The 17,983-nt window shown below is 46.8% G+C and overlaps 6 protein-coding genes across 6 annotated transcripts; 4 read left to right on the top strand and 2 right to left on the bottom strand.

Moving 5' to 3' along the window:
- Nucleotides 1-118: 118 nt before the first annotated feature.
- On the top strand, nt 119-1,944 carry BDV38DRAFT_284798 (cytochrome P450; the record flags this gene model as incomplete). Its single annotated transcript, XM_032060347.1, has 5 exons — nt 119-340; nt 391-516; nt 578-662; nt 757-1,443; nt 1,532-1,944. 5 exons carry the CDS (start codon nt 119-121, stop codon nt 1,942-1,944), a joined length of 1,533 nt encoding a protein of 510 aa, XP_031911597.1.
- A 225-nt stretch (nt 1,945-2,169) lies between these two features.
- On the bottom strand, nt 2,170-3,375 carry BDV38DRAFT_272724 (uncharacterized protein; the record flags this gene model as incomplete). Its single annotated transcript, XM_032057538.1, has 4 exons — nt 2,170-2,217; nt 2,277-2,791; nt 2,867-2,944; nt 3,054-3,375. The coding sequence occupies 4 exons, from the start codon at nt 3,373-3,375 to the stop codon at nt 2,170-2,172; spliced, it is 963 nt and encodes a 320-aa protein (XP_031911596.1).
- Nucleotides 3,376-3,441: 66 nt separating this feature from the next.
- Nucleotides 3,442-8,378, bottom strand: BDV38DRAFT_136691 (chromatin-binding exonuclease XRN1). Its single transcript, XM_032051373.1, has 2 exons — nt 6,391-8,378; nt 3,442-6,342 (listed from the first exon to the last, which is right to left on the bottom strand). Exons 1-2 carry the CDS (start codon nt 8,087-8,089, stop codon nt 3,812-3,814), a joined length of 4,230 nt encoding a protein of 1,409 aa, XP_031911595.1. The 5' UTR covers nt 8,090-8,378; the 3' UTR covers nt 3,442-3,811.
- A 313-nt stretch (nt 8,379-8,691) lies between these two features.
- On the top strand, nt 8,692-10,969 carry BDV38DRAFT_294546 (WD repeat RBAP46/RBAP48/MSI1 family protein; the record flags this gene model as incomplete). The annotated part of the gene is made up of 6 exons (XM_032062521.1): nt 8,692-8,710; nt 8,769-8,831; nt 8,886-8,991; nt 9,043-9,504; nt 9,564-10,049; nt 10,114-10,969. 6 exons carry the CDS (start codon nt 8,692-8,694, stop codon nt 10,286-10,288), a joined length of 1,311 nt encoding a protein of 436 aa, XP_031911594.1. The 3' UTR covers nt 10,289-10,969.
- Nucleotides 10,970-12,226: 1,257 nt separating this feature from the next.
- On the top strand, nt 12,227-13,763 carry BDV38DRAFT_136657 (GTP cyclohydrolase I). The gene is made up of 4 exons (XM_032051372.1): nt 12,227-12,570; nt 12,623-12,756; nt 12,815-13,119; nt 13,181-13,763. The coding sequence occupies exons 1-4, from the start codon at nt 12,314-12,316 to the stop codon at nt 13,481-13,483; spliced, it is 999 nt and encodes a 332-aa protein (XP_031911593.1). The 5' UTR covers nt 12,227-12,313; the 3' UTR covers nt 13,484-13,763.
- Nucleotides 13,764-14,821: 1,058 nt separating this feature from the next.
- On the top strand, nt 14,822-16,480 carry BDV38DRAFT_272720 (uncharacterized protein; the record flags this gene model as incomplete). The annotated part of the gene is made up of 1 exon (XM_032057537.1): nt 14,822-16,480. One exon carries the CDS (start codon nt 14,822-14,824, stop codon nt 16,478-16,480), a length of 1,659 nt encoding a protein of 552 aa, XP_031911592.1.
- Between the last annotated feature and the right edge of the window lie 1,503 nt (nt 16,481-17,983).

Genomic DNA, 17,983 nt, shown 5'->3' with positions numbered 1-17,983 from the left:
TTTCTTTCGTCTTTCCATTTGACCCTGTTCATGAAAGGACAATCTTCTTTGCACATCGACATCCATTTCTCTAGTTTCCGGTCTTTGGGTTTAGTTCACAGCTCCTTAGTTAATCATAATGGATTATAAGGACTATTTCAAAGCAATGGGACTTGAATGGCACTGGGTCTCTATCGTTGTGGGCCTCCTTGTCTTTTACTTTATCATGGAGTGCTCTACTGCAAATTCAAGCCGACCCAGCCTGCCTACGCTCAAGCACTTCAAGCTTCTGCCTCTTTTTTTCAACCGTATCCTTTACGTCGTTAAGGCGCCTTCTCTGATCTACTATGGATACGAAAAAGTATGTTTTTATCGGCGCTGAAAGGGTCATCGGTACTGATCATATTTTAGTACAAATCCAAACCCTTCCGGATTCTCAAGCTGGATGGAGATTTAGTCGTCCTGCCTCAGACGTATCTTGAGGAACTTGGAGATCTTCATTCACACCAGGCAAGCCTTGTCGGTACTAAGTACAAGGTGAGTATATCACTCATTTCTAGGCTGGTAAGCTGCATTCAGCTAACTAAGTGTCATCTAGAGTATTCTGGGAGCATGTATCAACATGCCCATAAACAGCGGGTTGCCAGCACGCACCGTTTCAGAGAGATTGAATCCAGCTTTGGGTATGTAAAGAGAGTGCTGAAATGGTGTGCAGTTTACTACTACAACACCTATCTCATTATAGACTGAGCATCGGCGCTGACATTCATATCACAGACCGCCAAATCCCTCGACTGCTCTTTGAACTCCACCATGCTTTCTCGGCTGTAGTCCCTTATTGTGAAGGCAAATATGTGTCCATCAATCTGTACTATATGATCCTCAAGCTCGTTACACACTCAACATCCCGCATCATCATCGGCCAAAGGCTCTGCAGAAGCGAACAATGGATCAACATTATCACTAAGTGTACATACGACGTGCGTATTGCTGCCAAACAACTACAGCTCGTTCCAAGATTCCTCCGTCGCCTTGTAGCACCTTTCCTTCCAAGTGTCCGGAGACTCGAAACACAACTCCGATGGATTGCAGAACAGCTTATCTTGCCTATGATCCAACACCGCAGGGGACGTGAACTCAATGACCCAGTCTACAAGAAACAAGATGACTTCCTGCAGTGGATGATGGATCTAGCGGGCAATGACTACGACAGAGAACCCATGAACTTGGCATACGGGCTGATGATCACCATGGCTTTGTCTGTCGTTCAGGCCAGTACGACGCTCATCACTCATGCTATGTATGATTTGATGGTCCATCCCGAGTACCTTGAGCCTCTGAGAGAAGAAATCCATGAGACTTTGAGAAACGGCTGGATTAGGGCCTCGTTGAGCAATTTTGGCGCCCAGCGTCGATTGGATAGCTTCCTTCGCGAGTCGCAGCGTCTTAACCCACCTTCTGAAGGTAAGTGCTAAAATCCTTCCTTATAACATTTATCCAACTTTCAGCTCCCCGGGGCTAATATTTATAAGTCCATAACTAACGATGCCAGTCTCCGCCCAACGCGTCCTCAGACGACCCCTCACTCTCTCCGATGGAAACACTCTTCCCAAAGGAACTCATATATGCTTCCCATCCGGCCCTATGTCTCGCGACCCGGCTATCGCTCCTGATCCACTTAGCTTCGATGGGTTCCGTTGGTGCAAAGACCTTAATTCCCCAGATGGAAGTATTACCGATGTCTGCCCCGCCAACCTACACTTCGGATTCGGTAGACAAGCTTGTCCTGGTCGGTTTTTTGGGGTGACTATTGCGAAGGCCATCATGAGTCGACTCCTGGCTGAGTATGATCTCAAGTTTGAGGATGGTCAAACTGGAAGACCTGAGAATATCGTGAATGGAGAACAGATTATGCCAAGCATCTGTACTAAAGTTCTCATCAAGAAGAAGAACGTTGATATCTGATGTGACGGCTTGGTACTATGCCAGAACGGGTTACTGAGGGCTCGATGCGATGCAATGTACTGCCTGGACTGGCACCATTCATTCAACATCCATTCACATTGACTGATATTGTGTTTTTGTTATCTGTCTTTGGCTCCTACCTCTAGTTAGTCTGGAATTAGTCTAAATTCACACATTTGCATTGCAAAGCCTCCATAACTCCTGAGAATAATTTAAGCCTACATATCAAAGAATAGCAACCGCATTTGGCGGACTCGCGACACCCCCCGGAACCTAAGACACCCATTAGCACCCACCAGCATGTAACCCGCACGACAGCTCAATTCACTCACCTTAAGCGGCACGCTCGACAAAAAGAAACTCCACCTCCCATTCACCCGACAATACTCTGCGAGTTCCTCCAAATCAAAGTACTCCCCGATCGGCATCCCCCACCCTGCAAGACACCACTGGTGCAATGTCGTATCCGCCGGTGAATCCTCCCTGACGACAGGTGAAGGCTCAAAGCTTGGTGAGTCACCGGCAATTGCGGCAAACTGGTTCTCCCACAGCCAGCGCAGCGTGGATTCACCGTTCTCGATGCCGGAGAAATCGGGACTGGGGCGCTGGGCCAGCGCGGCTTCTTCCTCCTTTGAGAGGTTGTTGTAGGCTTCTGTGAAGCCGGTGCGGACGAAGAGGATGTCGCCGGGTCGGAATTGAATGTTATCTTCTTGAACTATGCGTTTGATGTAGGAGAGGGGGATGCTGGTTGTTTGGAATGGGGTTAGGGGAATTGAGTTCTTTTTCGCCCAGGTTGCGTAGTCGAGGAGGACTCCTCGACCTACGATGCCGCCGTTATTTACCCAAGCTTTTTGTTTTTCATTTTTGTTGGCACGGTCTAGATTTGAAAGGGGTGATGATTGGGAGTGAACTAGTATCTTACAATCAATCCCGATAACAGGTGAATTCTGCAACTCTTCTAACGTATGTCCCTTATAGTAACGTGCTAATCCCTGATGCCCTATATATATATAGATATATATATCATTTCCCGTTAACCCTTGTCCCACCACCACATCACAAAAACACTGGCACTGCTCCGAAGAGACCACAGACACAGACTCACATACCATAATGCCGAAACCCATCCCACTGACTACTCGTCTGCGTATTAAACATCAAAATATCGTCATTCACAATCCTCGGCGCCTTGTTCACCATTTCCCGGGTGAATGACTTGCGTCCATAACTCGGGTGGTTGAGTCGGTCTAATGCTAGATCGAGCGAGATTCGGACACCCGTACGAATCTCCTCGCTCGCTGCCTGCCGGACAGTTTCTGGGGTAAGCAGGTTGAGCATGCCGATGTCACTTCTAGGGAACAGGCCCCATGCGTTTCCTACGGGACCCTTGGGGTTTAGGGTTAGGCTGTCGAAGTCGGGGATTGAGGTCATGGTTCGTTTTGTTTCAGTGAGGGTATGGTAGGTATGTTGACTATGGTTCGGTATTTATTCATCAAAGATGAACCACTACTAGTGAGTACTAGGTACTCGGATATTTATCCATCTCCGCACTTCCTGAACAAGCTCAATAGAAACGTATTTATGCGAGGGGTGGTCACTAATCACCTTTGGGTCTAGTCTGTTGCTACCTCGGGTAAGTTCACTCCGATACCTATGGAGTAGTACTGAATGATAGGTTATGGCACAGTATATACAGGTTCATCTCAATGCGTGTATACTCCATAAATTTCCATGCCTCTATTCGCCTCTAAGACGAGAAATAAAGCTCAATGCATCTCTTCCTACATATCATCCAGACCAGTTCAAGTTCAGATAATTCAATACCAAGAGGGCGACATCCAGACACGGCTAGGTATCAAGTGGAGAATCAAGCCTGATTGTTCCCTGCAGTAGCACCTCTGCCGCGATGGCTCCCCCGAGGGTTTCCTCGGCCACCACGTCCGCCACGGTTGTTCAAATTCTTAGGTGGGGGAACTTGTGAGTAATTGTGTGGCCGGAAGTTCGGGTTGTGTTTTACTACACCCGCATCCGGATTGGGATCCACGGCGACGTATCCTCCTCGAGTACGGGCCATGCCGCCGCGGCCTCTCCCTCTACCTCCGCGATGTGACCCATCCGTTTGCTGTTCTCCACCGTTGAGATGTGGCCGAAAAGGTAGGGTTGTCTGCGGCCCGACACCATTAGAGGCGCCCCGTCCGCCACGACCACCCCGGCCCCTTTGAGGAAAGCCATTGCCGCGACCGTTACCCATACCTGCAACAGCACCTCGGTAAGAGCCACTGAGAGGTGGAGGGGCTGAAGCTTCTTTCAGCTGCCCCTGTCCACCAGGACCAGAAGGAGCACCATAGCCCGCAACTGTCAAAGGTGATTGTTGACTTTGCTGGCTGCTGGCTGCACGGCTTGTGGCGAGTAGCTGTCGGTATGAAACATTAAGGACAGAAGATGACAGAACTGTCTGTCCCCGGAATGGAGAGCATCGGTCACCTAGTGTCGTTCCGCTCATGAACGAAACGTCGAAAACAACATCTAGGAGAAGAGCCCGTGACGTCCGGGTGAGACCAACGACCGTTCCGCGAGTGGCTATGGGCACTTTTCCGGAGTCCTGGGCATAGACAACGCGGTCACCAAGTCTAAACGTTTGGTTCCCGAGTCTCTGCTCCACATCAGATGGCCTGAGAAGAGCACTTCGTGGAACACCCCCTACTTTCTTTGCTTGCATCGCGGGCTGGCTTTGAATCAATTGATCCCCATCCTGCTCGATCAACTTTACAATGTCGGAATCGAGCTGTTCAGCATCGAGAGGAACTCTCTCGAAATTCTTGGCCTCGATAGATTTGAGCCACTCACGAATCTCCTTGACCTTCACAAGGGCGGTCTCTTCAGGATAGAAATCAGTTGGCTTATAGCGATCACCCTGAGGGTTACGCTGGATACCAGCGATGAATTCTGGGAATTTGATCATGTATTGCTGGAGTAATTCAACCGCTTTGGGGCTAAACTCCCAGCCAGAATCTCCACGGCGTGAATAGCCCAGAACCTTTTGTTTCCTCGCCTCGAATTTCAAGTTTAGACCCAGATTAACACGCTGACCCTCCACATCCACAGAAAAGGCTGAAGTGATTTTCGCCAATACTAAGGGATTTAGCTGTAGGCTGCGGGCAATCGCGTAAGAAGGCATGTAAGGACAAAACCTCTCGGCATCCCTGGCACGCTCCTTTCCAAACTCGGGTTCTCGGCCTTTAACAGCAGCGATTAATCCGTTCACTTTGCCATTACTATGCCCTGTGATATGCATGGGCCTACCGTAATTGAATTCTCCGAGGAAAAAGGCACGAGAGCCTTCGGGGAATTCTTCTTCGATAGGCAAAGCATCACGTTCAATGAAGCGTTCATCGGGATTGATCACTTCATCAACGACGAGCTGAAGAGCGTAGTCGGTTTCTTGTCCCGGGATATCTGCGAATTCTTTCACTGTAGCACCTTCATCGGTTTTGAGTAACCCTTTCAGTAGTTGAACGTGTACCATCGCCTCGACAGGGCCAATGATCGTGCCAAGTCGCCTGCTATAAGTTCCTTCGATCTTGTCGGCTTTCTTCTTCCATTGCTCGATTTGAGCCTCAGTATGGGGAATATTTACAACATGCTCCTCCCCTTCAGGCTTGATGTAATCGAAAAGCTCATCGGAAACACGAACAACGTATGCTTCTTGTAGGAATGGATAACCCACAAAAACACGCTGCCCGAGCTTCTGCTTAGCCAACAAGCTACTTGACCTGCTTCCAGGATCAAGTACTGTGATGACCATGCTTTCGTTGCGGCTCTCTTGCTGGAAGACGCACACCCCATGAAAGCCTAGTTGGCCAACGTGAGGCAAAGTCTTCAAACTTGGGAAACCTGCTAATGCTGATGCTCCAAGTTGAGCTCCATCAACCAAACCAATGTAGGGCTCAAGACCATCCATAGTAGGCAAGTCGAAGATATTCTCGATGCAATGGCAATTAGGGATGTCTGGGAAAACACCAGGGAGTGACGATGGGTAGATAAACTGTACATCGGGCGAGTACGTGAACTTAAGGCTAGCACCGAAGCCATTCCGTGCCTTTTCTTCCGGAGTTAATAGATGCTCTTTCGTTTTAAGAGCATCCAACAAGCGTTTCTCCTCGATGAATGGGATTTTAACAACTGCCTCCCACTCCATCTTCTTACCATTCATATCCAACTCAAAATCACGAGGGTAGAAATCGACAATAGGAGACTCCGGTGAAGTCATCAAGTCTCTGTAGGCAGCAGGTACGATTTTCTTGCTTCGATCGGGTAAGACACCCATAAGTTGCTCGTAAGGCCTGAAGGGTTGACCAAGCTGGAAATTCGTATCTGCATTCAGCCCCTTTTTAACATCTAAAGCAAGTTAGTGAGAATCGTTTGAAGGTCGGTAGGAAAACCAACCAGAAATCATTGGAGCATAGTGATACTGGAAGAACCAAGGCCAGGACGCTATGCCTCTGTAATAATAGTACAAAACCCACTGGAGACCTTGCACATAGTTCTCCGTTAATTTGGTCATTTCTTCATGGCTTTCCAGCCCCCATTCAAACTTTTCTGTATAGTACTTGTTTTTCCACTCTTGGAACTTTTCCTCATATTTCTTCTCAGCAGCTTTCTGAGCGTCTTCAGCAGATTGCTCTTGAACCTTTGCATTCTCGTACTTTCGGATGATACGTTGAACAGCCATGGATGCCTCTTCGTCTTCCTCGTCGTCGCTATTGTCATCTTGTTTTGCTGGAAGCTTAAATCTAATAAATCGTTCCCCATGTTCATCTGGCTCAGTGGTCCACGGCAGTCGAAGGTCATCTGCAAGTTGCTCCAAGAACTTGCGATCTCGAGCAGGCAGTGTGGGAGGGAAATCAAGAGGTTGAGGGTCTACCGCCTTTTCAGGTCGGTTGAGTACATATTTCTTGACCTCTTTCAGAAGATTCTTCTGTGCTGGGGTAATTGTAAGACTTTTAGGTCTTTCCTGGGATTCGGAGTTGTCTTCTCCGCCATTTTTCTTGGCCTGGATCCATCGCTCGCCTGAGTACTCAGCTTCAAAAAAGCGGAATTCAACATCACTCAAGCCGTCAAGAAGCATACCCAGACGCTCCATGTTGATAACGCCCTGCTCGTTGATATACCCACCCATCTTTGGCAAGATCTCCTTGTAGACTTTAAACAAGAACGCCAAGGCACCTTCGTTAATATGCAGATTAGGCAAATTAGGTAGAAAGTCATTTCCAACAAAGAACGCCATCAAGATGAAGTCGTCGATAACCCGTTCCATATCAAAAGAAAAGCTCAAAACGTCGTTCCGTTCCAACTCCTGAAACTCCAATTCTAGGTACTCTCTGACCATGCACAAGTGTAAAAGGTAGAAGTTTTGATGTTCAAGTTCCTTGGGCTTTTTCTGGACTTGACGCCCAAACGTTACTTCCTCACGAAGAAGACAGAAGTGAGGGTCATGACTGAGGAGTCCCAACATGATCAAATCGGCGTCGAGACCATAAAGACAGTGGCGAACATTGGGGTCATAAGCTGGCTGTGCTTTCGCATGCCGGATGTATTCCATGATCTTATGTTCACCTTCTCCTGGTACTTCATGACCTGATAGTACGATCTCGACTCCTTGCCAATCTTTATCCTCCGATATCTTCTTGCTGATGAAATACTTTAATTGTTCTGTCAGTTTAGCCATGAATTCCGTGCCCGGGGTAATACAATTGCTGTCGAAAGCATCCTCCTTGGGCATCTCAATTCCTTGGCTAATGGCTTTTTCCTTCGCAACCTCAGCATCCAAAGCTGTCCTGAATCGTCGTGCACGCTGTTGGTTCATTTTGGCCCGAGGGGCAACACCATCAATCGCCATAAAGAAGAGTTTCTTTGGTTTGATTTTGCCGTACAGATGCTCGATATAATTAAATATGGCGATAAACATCTTATCCTCGGTCATGCGAAAAGTAGGGGAGTCGCTATCTTTGTGCGTACAATTATGAATAATACCATTCATGTCGAGGTACAGGTTGTCGAATTCAGGTATCCGATTCTCTGCGATCAGCATTGAGATCGCAGGATACCGCTCGCTCAGCCAGCGGAAGAACTTAGGAACACCCATGATGAATCAATACAATGAAATCCCCTGAAGGCTATATTGTAGAGATAAGAAAATGTGAAGGTCTCTAGTCTGTCGTGGTGGTCGTCGCAGTCGTCAGAAGCGAAGAAGTAATCGAAGTCGGGGGCAAATCATTCAATGAATGGGTAATGCGATCGTATAGACAGGAACAGCTGACTGCGAATTCTCAGAGAACGTGGGATTCCAAACTAAAAAGAAATAAAACGATGTTCCAAACAGAAAGAAACATTAAAAGAAGGCGAGAGCGCCTTTAAGAATCATAAAGATCAGCGAGGTTTGGTGACTCTGCCGAGTCAGCGGTCGTGAGGTCAAGGATGGAGATGATGGCGCCAAGCCGTGATTACCGAAAATGGTTTAGCTTTTCTGGGCGCCCATTAACGCGCTGTCAACGGGAAGGTCGCGTTTCTCCAGCGGGAGAGCTCAGTCTGCAGCTCAAAGCTCTGTCACCGTTGGCCTTACACAGTTTTCATTCATATAACAACGTTTATTCTCCCTCTTATGGTGCAATTTGTATAGTTACTTCATAATTATCCCTCAAAACACTGTTCTTATTCTCTGTCTTAGAGTGATCTCCTACGATAGTCATGGAGCCCTACGACGACGGTGCGATTTCTGTTCCACTTCTATTTGCGCAAACGAATCTAACTCCTCGTCGCTTTAGGATTTATTGAGGAACAGGAAGAGCAGGAGGAAGAGCGTACTGAGGAGAAAGTCATTAACGAAGGTGACTGAGTTTTGTTCCTCAGGATTCGATTATGAGACTAAAGGCTTAAATCAGAATACAAAACTTGGAAGAAGAATGCGCCTTTCTTATACGATATGATTCTTAGTACGGCATTAGAATGGCCTACTCTTACAACACAATGGCTTCCTGACAAGCAAGAGTATGCGCCTGTCTCACTGTTAGCTGTGCTATATGAATCTAACCTTTATAGGGTCCCCGACAAGCCGTATTCAACTCATCGATTGCTGCTTGGTACACACACCTCAAGTGATGCACAAAACTATCTACAAATTGCTCATGTGCAACTTCCCAACCCTTCGGCTCCTAATCCGGACGACTACGATGAAGAGCGTGGGGAAATTGGTGGCTATGGCGGTAGCTCCAAAAAGGCCCCAATGGAAATCAAGTTCAATATTGTCCAGAAGATTGATCACAAAGGCGAAGTAAACAAGGCGCGCTATCAACCTCAAAACCCCAATGTGATTGCCACCATGTGTACGGATGGAAGGGTGATGATTTGGGATCGCTCCAAACACCCCAGCCTGCCTACTGGCACAGTGAACCCTCAAATGGAGCTTCTAGGTCACACGAAGGAAGGATTTGGTCTTAGCTGGAGCCCGCACACCACAGGTCACCTCGTCACAGGTAGCGAAGACAAGACTGTCCGACTCTGGTAATTGCACTGTACTCCAGTCGCTGTGTCCACCCTCTAAAAACTAACTCTCATTGCAGGGACTTAACGACGTACACGAAAGGCAATAAGGCATTGAAGCCAACTCGTACATACACCCATCATTCGTCGATTGTCAACGATGTTCAGTACCACCCACTCCATTCTTCTCTCATTGGCACAGTTTCCGATGATATCACCCTTCAAATCCTTGACATCCGAGAAGCAGAAACAAGTCGTGCGGCAGCTTCTGCGGAAGGCCAACACCGTGATGCAATCAACGCAATTGCATTTAACCCTGCTGCAGAAACCGTTCTCGCGACAGGTTCAGCTGATAAATCCATTGGTCTCTGGGATCTGCGCAATCTCAAGACTAAACTGCACACACTCGAGTGCCATACCGACTCTGTAACATCCTTGTCTTGGCATCCGTTCGAGGAAGCTGTCTTGGCTAGTGCAAGCTATGATCGTAAAATTATGTTCTGGGATCTTAGCCGGAGTGGCGAGGAGCAAACCCCTGATGATGCACAGGATGGACCCCCTGAGCTGTACGTTACTCTAGTGGTGCTTTTCGCTTTACGAACATTGGTTGCTAATTTGGCCTTTCTACAGCCTCTTCATGCATGGTGGTCACACCAACCGTATCTCTGACTTCAGTTGGAACCTTAACGACCCATGGGTTCTGTGTTCTGCTGCTGAAGACAATCTGTTACAGGTGTGGAAGGTTGCTGATGCTATTGTTGGTAAGGACTTGGAGGATGTGCCAACTGAGGAATTGGAGGCCTGATTAATTCCATGTTAACATCCAATATCCCGAGGATTTTATTACCCGATACGGCAATATTCTAGGATCTTGTATAAGTGCTGCAGACAGGACGAAAATATCAATGAGAAAGAGATATGTGAGCTTGTGTTAGAACGAAAGTTTTGCATTCGCTGTATTGATAATCATTACCAGAAGAACAACACTACAGTCTGACCAGACTTCCTGAATACTCTCGCGCAACCAATGTATTTCCTTTACCAGAGATCAATCACTATCGCTTCGCGTGATATCCCGTCTCAGGGGATGCCCCTTACCACTTCCGCTAATGTCCTAATTTCCCACTATACCTCTGCACTCATACACGCACTAGAAGAGGGTTCATTTATTATGGATGAATGTGGTGTATCCGTGATCACCTAACTTCAGGGACTATGGAAACGAATCAAGACCTTAATAGATACAGCCCGCTAGTTAGTAGTGATTGGTTTGTTTGATTGCAGGATTGCTGTACTAATATATGGTGTCGCATCAATACTAAGACTCGGGAGCAGTAGGTCCTAAGCGCTATTTCCCTTCCATGTACCTGAATAATCACACGGATCTTGGCGCGCTGTATACAATGAGGATGGATTGTCGTGGAGAGAAGACCATCCAGCTATATTTACCTATTAATGCTGAGCAATAGACAGTATCGAGATCACCGCTATTTACTAGATTCAACTGTATAATACTATGCCTTCCCGAGCTCGAGTAGCTTTGCAAGACGCTAAGTATCGGATATTCTAGGGTGCTTTTACAGAGCTCGTAGGTGTGGATCTTCCTGCTAACCTTGCTATTTTTAATGAGTTCCGGAGGAAATAATGATTCTGCTTTCGTCTAGAACAATGACTCAAGACAGTTAGGCTTAACCATCCGATAGAGAAGAAATACTCGGTTCATGTTCATAAGGAACTCTGAGACTACCAGGGTAGGGATGAAGGCTCGATTTGGTTCCACACCATTGAGTCCGCGGGGTTTCAGGGAACGAATCAGCTCCATACTTTCCCGATTATTTTAGAGGGAACCTACAAGTAGGATGGATGATACAGCCTGTAAGAGTATAAGTTTCCCTGAGTCGGAGATACCGTGTATCTGGTAAAATTTGTATAAGGTACAGTAAGATCGGTAACTGATCCTAAGGCCATTGGTCCCCCGGGATAGCCAAAGCTTCAAGGGATGCGGATAGTGCGCGAGATTCTGGGAAAAACGTACTGAGTCATCTCGTCGAGCCGAATTAGAGCTGTACGACAAACTAAGGTTCCATAAGCTACAATGGTGTAAAATTTATGTACTAGTACTAGTATGTACATACATACATACATACATACATACATACACGAGGAGTATTGTGTCGTAAGGAAGGAAGGATGGAGTATAGTAGTACAACTAGAAAAATGACATGAACGAAAAAAGTAAGTAGTACTCCGTAAATCCAGTTGGATTGACGAGAATGAGTAGGCGATTCTGGAAGAAATATCTATTTCGATACCCGTGACAATACACAGATTCAAGTAAACAGTCATATTACTAGTATTGGATCGGCAGAATGTGATTAGAATTATCGTTGATGTTAATATATAGTAAGTGGTAATGATAATACAATACAGGGACTGAGGTACGTCCACTTTGAGGTCAGCGGATTTGCCGTCACTGGCCGATCCCGCAGGCGGTGAGCAGTTACAATCAGATCGGCACCGGAGAAGGTCCAATCGTCCATCGGCCCCGTCAAGAATGTCGCCATTCCAAAACGGTGTCCCCTCCTTAGCTTATTTTTTTTTCTGCCCCTCCTCAAAACCATCATAAATATGTCTCATTATTGCATGTCAGGATAACCTTATGATTACTGCAACTGTTATGATCCAAAGATTCTGAATTTGTCACCTGTTTCTCCGTCATCTGCATACTAAAAAGCTCTGGCCCGGCCAATTCATCGGCGGACACATTCCCCCTCCACATACCTACCTACTTAGAATTACTCATCTGTGTTCACCTTCCTCCACCTCCATCATGAGTTCTGGATCTCCTCCTCAAGGCTCGAAGCCTAAATCCGCTGTTCCGCCTCGTCTGTTGAACGGGAGTTCTTCGCTCAATTCCACCATGAACTCTCGTGGTGCTCGCGAAAGGGAGAGTCTCAACTCATCTATTCGCTCCTCATTTGCCCCCCGTGTCCCGGCAGAGTTCAATTTGCCAGAAACCGTCGCACACGCTGTCGACGAGTCTACCCCCGTCACTAACGAATCGAATACGGTCTCAGGCGCGGTGAAGTATGTCGTTTGTACACCTTGACGTTCAGCTCGTGACTAACTGGGTTTCTAGACCATCATTGAATGACCCGCCCCGTGATCCAAGAGATGACACCCGGGCTTTGACCCCACCGTCGACAGCTAGCCGCCCAGCAAGTCCATACACTCTATATCCTCCAATCGATTTTGATGGACTGAGCTGGCCCTGTAAGTGACACGGCTAATATTACAATGAACATATCGTCTAACTATTTTTGCCCGATAGGCCCCGGCACAAGGGCGCGGTTGGAGTCTTCGCCCGAGGAAACTGAAGAACGAGTTCAAAAATTAGCAGGAGCAGTGAGAACCATTCTGGAGTGTATTGGAGAGGATCCAGAGAGAGAAGGTTTGCGGGAGACCCCAGAGAGATATGCCAAAGCCATGCTCTACTTCACCAAAGGCTACGAGGAGAATGTCAGGGATCTGGTCAATGGCGCAGTTTTCCATGAGGACCACGATGAGTTAGTTATTGTCAAGGATATCGAGGTCTTCTCTCTATGTGAACACCACATGGTTCCTTTTATGGGAAAGGTATGGATTATGTCTTGGATTTGGACTATACAACCTTGCTGATCAGTTATCTTCACCGTAGATGCATATCGGCTATATCCCTGATCGCCGTGTTCTTGGGCTTTCCAAATTGGCGCGCCTGGCGGAAATGTTCTCTCGGAGACTGCAGGTGCAGGAGCGCCTTACAAAACAAGTCGCGCTCGCCATATCGGAGGTCTTGAAGCCATTAGGTGTTGGTGTCGTCATGGAGTCCTCGCACCTTTGTATGGTTATGCGCGGTGTGCAAAAAACAAGCAGCACCACCACGACGAGCTGCATGTTGGGATGTATGCGATCTAGCGCAAAGACCAGGGAGGAATTTTTGACTCTTTTGCACCGGAGATAACGTCTTCTACGTGGTTTGTAACACATACTTTTTACCCCCTTTTTAACAGTGGATGGTATTCATGATTTGGAACGGAGTTCGGGGCGGTTTACCTCTCAACAGGTTATTTGGGTCTGGTTGTTTTGAATTTTTTTTTATCGTGCTACACGGTTGGCAGATCTTTTATTCTCTTCTTCTTATACTTATTTTCATCCTATAAGCACTACTTGTGTATACATCTTGGAATCCTTTATTTCGCTGCAGCAGATCATGCACAACTTTTGTCATATTACTCGGGCCGCCTTTGTGGAAATACATACAGAACCAATAGAGGGCACACGAGGTGATGAAAGGAAAGATGAGGGAGAGCAATCCTCATGATAGGGTTCAACTCAGCTCAGCTATTAGCATATGACCTTATTACGTTATGAGACGATACTCAATCTTAATTCAACACTGTCTTTGACGCTAACATTTCTTCCTGAATTTTCTGAATAAATTTTGTTGTTAGTGAGCATTCAGCATCTATAGCAACCGGACACCGCAGTGGAGACTGTTGACACAGCCCAGCTTCAGAAATTCACTTCCTTAGGGTGAACAAGGACTGGTTTGTATAGTGATTCACTCTCTGAACTACTGCGACATTATTGATTTCTGAGCTTGTCTCATTACAGTGGCGTGCTTTTTGTGAATTTGAGTGCCAAGTCCGCGCTCCGTGTCTTAATACTGACACTGAAGACATTCTCTACGGTTAGATTCACTGGATGTCATGTTTTGGGCTATTTTATAGGACATGCATATTCACTCTAGGGGTACAAATATCAATAATAATTTATGTTTTGTCTCACAAGAGAGCTAAGCCTGCCATTAAATACCCTGAGCCCTAGGATGAGCGCTTTATACTTCCAGTTACTCTGCAAGTATTAGTAGTAATCGTCCTTCATCAGGCTTCAAAGGTTTGTGTTCCCCGTCGTCCTGACACTTGCGAAATTGTATCTCCACCAGATCGCTGACCATACTATCTCCAAAGACTCTCTAATCACGCACGTCGTGACGAAAAGACCGAACAAGATGGAGGCGCTAGATGATAAGGATATTGAAGCGGCTCAGACTTTGATTATGCTCTCTGCCCCTTCGAGAGAACATGGACTTCGCCATGAACAGCACACTGCTTCAAACGAACCTAGAAGGGGTAGCCATCTAGAGGCCTCGATGCAAAGCAACACACCACATGCTGGGCAGAGCATTTATCCGACCGCCACTAATTCCGAGCATTCGTCTACTTCGAACCCAGCTCAGCCAGCTAGGCGATCCAGCCCTGGTTCACGCTTTGTCCCAGCTCAGACCACAACGGACACTATGACAGCTTCAGACAAGGCTCTGCAGACATACCTCATCCGGCAGCAGCTACTGGCAGGAATTGCGCCTGAGAATATGATACCAATGAGGCCTCCCGCAATTAGCCAGACCCAGGGCGGGAGCCAGGGCATTGTGAACAGGCCGAATAATCCTTCTTTGATGCAGATCACGAACAACGGTATTTCAATCCCCCAAATACCACCTGCGAGGTTCACTGGCGTACTTCACCCACTTCCTGTTCAGCCAACTAGGGGTTCCCACGGTCCTCTATCTCCTCAGAGACAGCCAATCTTCAGGAGCGCCAACAATCCTGGTGCAGGTTTGAGAATGCAACCTATGGCTGGGGTTCGATCCGAAGCTGCTCAAAGTAGGAATACAGTGTCTCACGAAGGATCGAGTGCTTCGAATGGACGTCAATCTGAGCTTCATGCTAGTGAAAGATCCCATCAACCCTCCGAAGGGAGTCGGATTAGAAGGGCAGAGACTCGGCGTCCCCCGCAGCGAAATAGCCGTCTTGCCGTGTCTCATCAGCAGGATAGACCACAGCCTCGACTTCAACTTTTCCCTACCTTGTCTCGCGGCTCGATCAGCCCTCTACCAGTGAGTAATAGTAATACCGCTCAGGATACCGGTAGCATGAGCTCAAATACCACAGACCTCCCACACAATAGCTTCGACATCCTCCTAGCTTTCACTTATCATCAAGGTTTAGCCCTTGAGTTCACCATGTATCTCAACGTTGAAAATTTGATCAATTTACTCGCAACCTCCAAGCCCTTCAATCGGTTTGTGAAGAGAAACTATTCAGATATCATCAAACGCCAGGCGACGCGGGACGCTCCCGAATCTTCTCAAATATTTCCATTCAGATGTTATTCGAGGCTGTGCATCGATGATACAAATGTCAGGCGGCAACTTATTCCTGCTCGCGACATTGTAGGTGAAAACAACCTTGCGCCGTCCTTTTGCTGGTTGCAAATGATCATCTACCGCGAGAAAACAGTCAAGAATATTATGGAAAAAATGCTCGTTGCGGGTCATGGGTTGCCGAAGCCATCTGAGCCAGCCATCAAGAAGCTCTGGTTCCTCATGGATATCCCAGATAACAGACGTCGTGAATGGACAATAGCGAACCGTAACATGTGGCAAGATATCGAACTTTTCTTCGCAATGCTCTTCATTGCTCAGCTCGATGCGTTGTTGAGGAAGAAACGTTCGAATATCACGGGCCGTTTATACCATTTATTGATGGCTCAGCCTACTATGACCGTTGTTTGGGATGTCTTGAGGGATGTTGCTCTTCGAAACGAGTTTGAGACTCTCAAATCCTTTGTCCGTTGGAAGTATACTCCTTTGCCACACGAGACTGATCTGTACGTTTATGGGGTTCCTCCTCACGAGGTTGGAGCACTTCAATATGAAGGATACGGCCGACATGAAAGAGTCACAAAATTTGTCCAACCAGATGAGCTCATCTTGAGGGAAATGGCCAGAAGGCAGCTTAACCTTGGTGATATGTACAAGGACATCTTCTTGATGGGTAACGGGGCCCGTTACTATTCACGATCCGCTCAAGCCGCAACTCCTTGGGATGAAGAAATGAAGCGACAGGCGGATGCGCAAGGTATTGACTGGCAAAATGTTGTGAAATTGAACTAGTCGGGTCTTTACTAGAACGCCAGTGACATCTACCCGAGACCCGTGCGTTGGCCTTGTTTATTTTGAGGTGGGGCTGTGGGATAGGGGTTTGTATTGGAAGTAGGGAAATTGTGATGGGACCTTGTTTGCAGTACAGAGACTGTCCATGCTCCTCTGTTTCTTTTCTTTTCTTTCTTTCTTTCTTTCTTTCTTTTTTTTTTTTTTTTTTTTTTTTTTTTTTTTTTTTTTTTTTTTTTTTTTTTTTTTTTTTTTTCATTGACCATACACGGAGAAAACTTTACGATTCACTGTCCTGGTGACCATGAATTCTTTAACCCAATTTCACCTAGACATGGCAAAAGTTTGTACTAAGAACAAGATAATTCGGTCATTTGTGTACGCTAAATCATTCCGCGCTCAGAAAATTCATTCTCAACTTTGCTAAGCAACAATACAAATCCTGAAAAGATACAGTGATCTGCATTTCCACAAGTCGGCCAGGGAATTCGATATCTAAAGGATAAGATAGATTTTATTAGAACTGTCTATCTATGATCAGCCCTAACTCAAGTACCTGAAGCTCAAAGAGGCCTATAGCACTTACAGTCACAATAAACAGTATCTCTTTTTTCAATGGGATTGTGTTTACAAGGTTGAGAGCTTTGTTAGTTAGAAAAATGAGGGATAATATTTTGAGCCAAGTTAAGCTTTGCAAATACAACAGAGCTGTATGAGTGATGGTACGGAGTACATCCATACTAGATCACTCGCAATATTTTGATGCCTGAGGCATAATATAGGTGGATTCCTCCGGCCCGCGGGATCACGTGGATCACACTCAGTACTCCAAGTCCAAGCCTACAGTAACCTCGACCTCCCACCAAATTCGCCTAAACATCGTATGCCATGCACTTGCATGCTCTGGGCCCCCACACTTAGCTGTGGTGTTCTATTCGACTTCGCGATCGACCGGATAGGATCGTATGGCTTGCCTAGGGATGCCTGGACCCTACCAGGGTTGCTCGATACCGTGATTCCCAGTTTGTTGGGTTGGTCCCGACCTACTCACTAATTCCGCATCCCCACCGCCCATTAACACGTCATGAGCCAACACTTCGCACCCATATACCGTCTTGATTAGGCAAGAAAGCTAGACATATTCAAGGGCAAGAGACTTTATAAAGATAGTTTCTTCTACAATATACCTTTGATTGTTTCCCTTCTCGTCTCTTTTGATGCAAGTACTAACCGGCGCTCTGGGGAACCTGTTATTCAGGGAAACAAGCGTCGGGACCTTTCCGGTCTTTTCGCAAGCTCGGCGAAGTGTCTTACGAGGTTCTATCAGGTATGCATCCCCACGGGTTCTTGATTCTAAAATTTCCTAGATCGTGGATGAATGTGAATGGCCCGCAAATAATGCTTGGCTGCTCCTCAGTTCGACGAGGCGTACCTTGCCATATTGGTAGATCTTACAAGTGTTGTCGTCTGACAACAAGCCTTGCTGCTGTCCATTGAAGTGGAGCA

This window comes from Aspergillus pseudotamarii (genome assembly GCF_009193445.1).
Source record: "Aspergillus pseudotamarii strain CBS 117625 unplaced genomic scaffold BDV38scaffold_42, whole genome shotgun sequence".
Lineage (NCBI taxonomy): Eukaryota > Fungi > Ascomycota > Eurotiomycetes > Eurotiales > Aspergillaceae > Aspergillus > Aspergillus pseudotamarii.
This window is presented reverse-complemented; position numbering and strand designations above follow the sequence as displayed.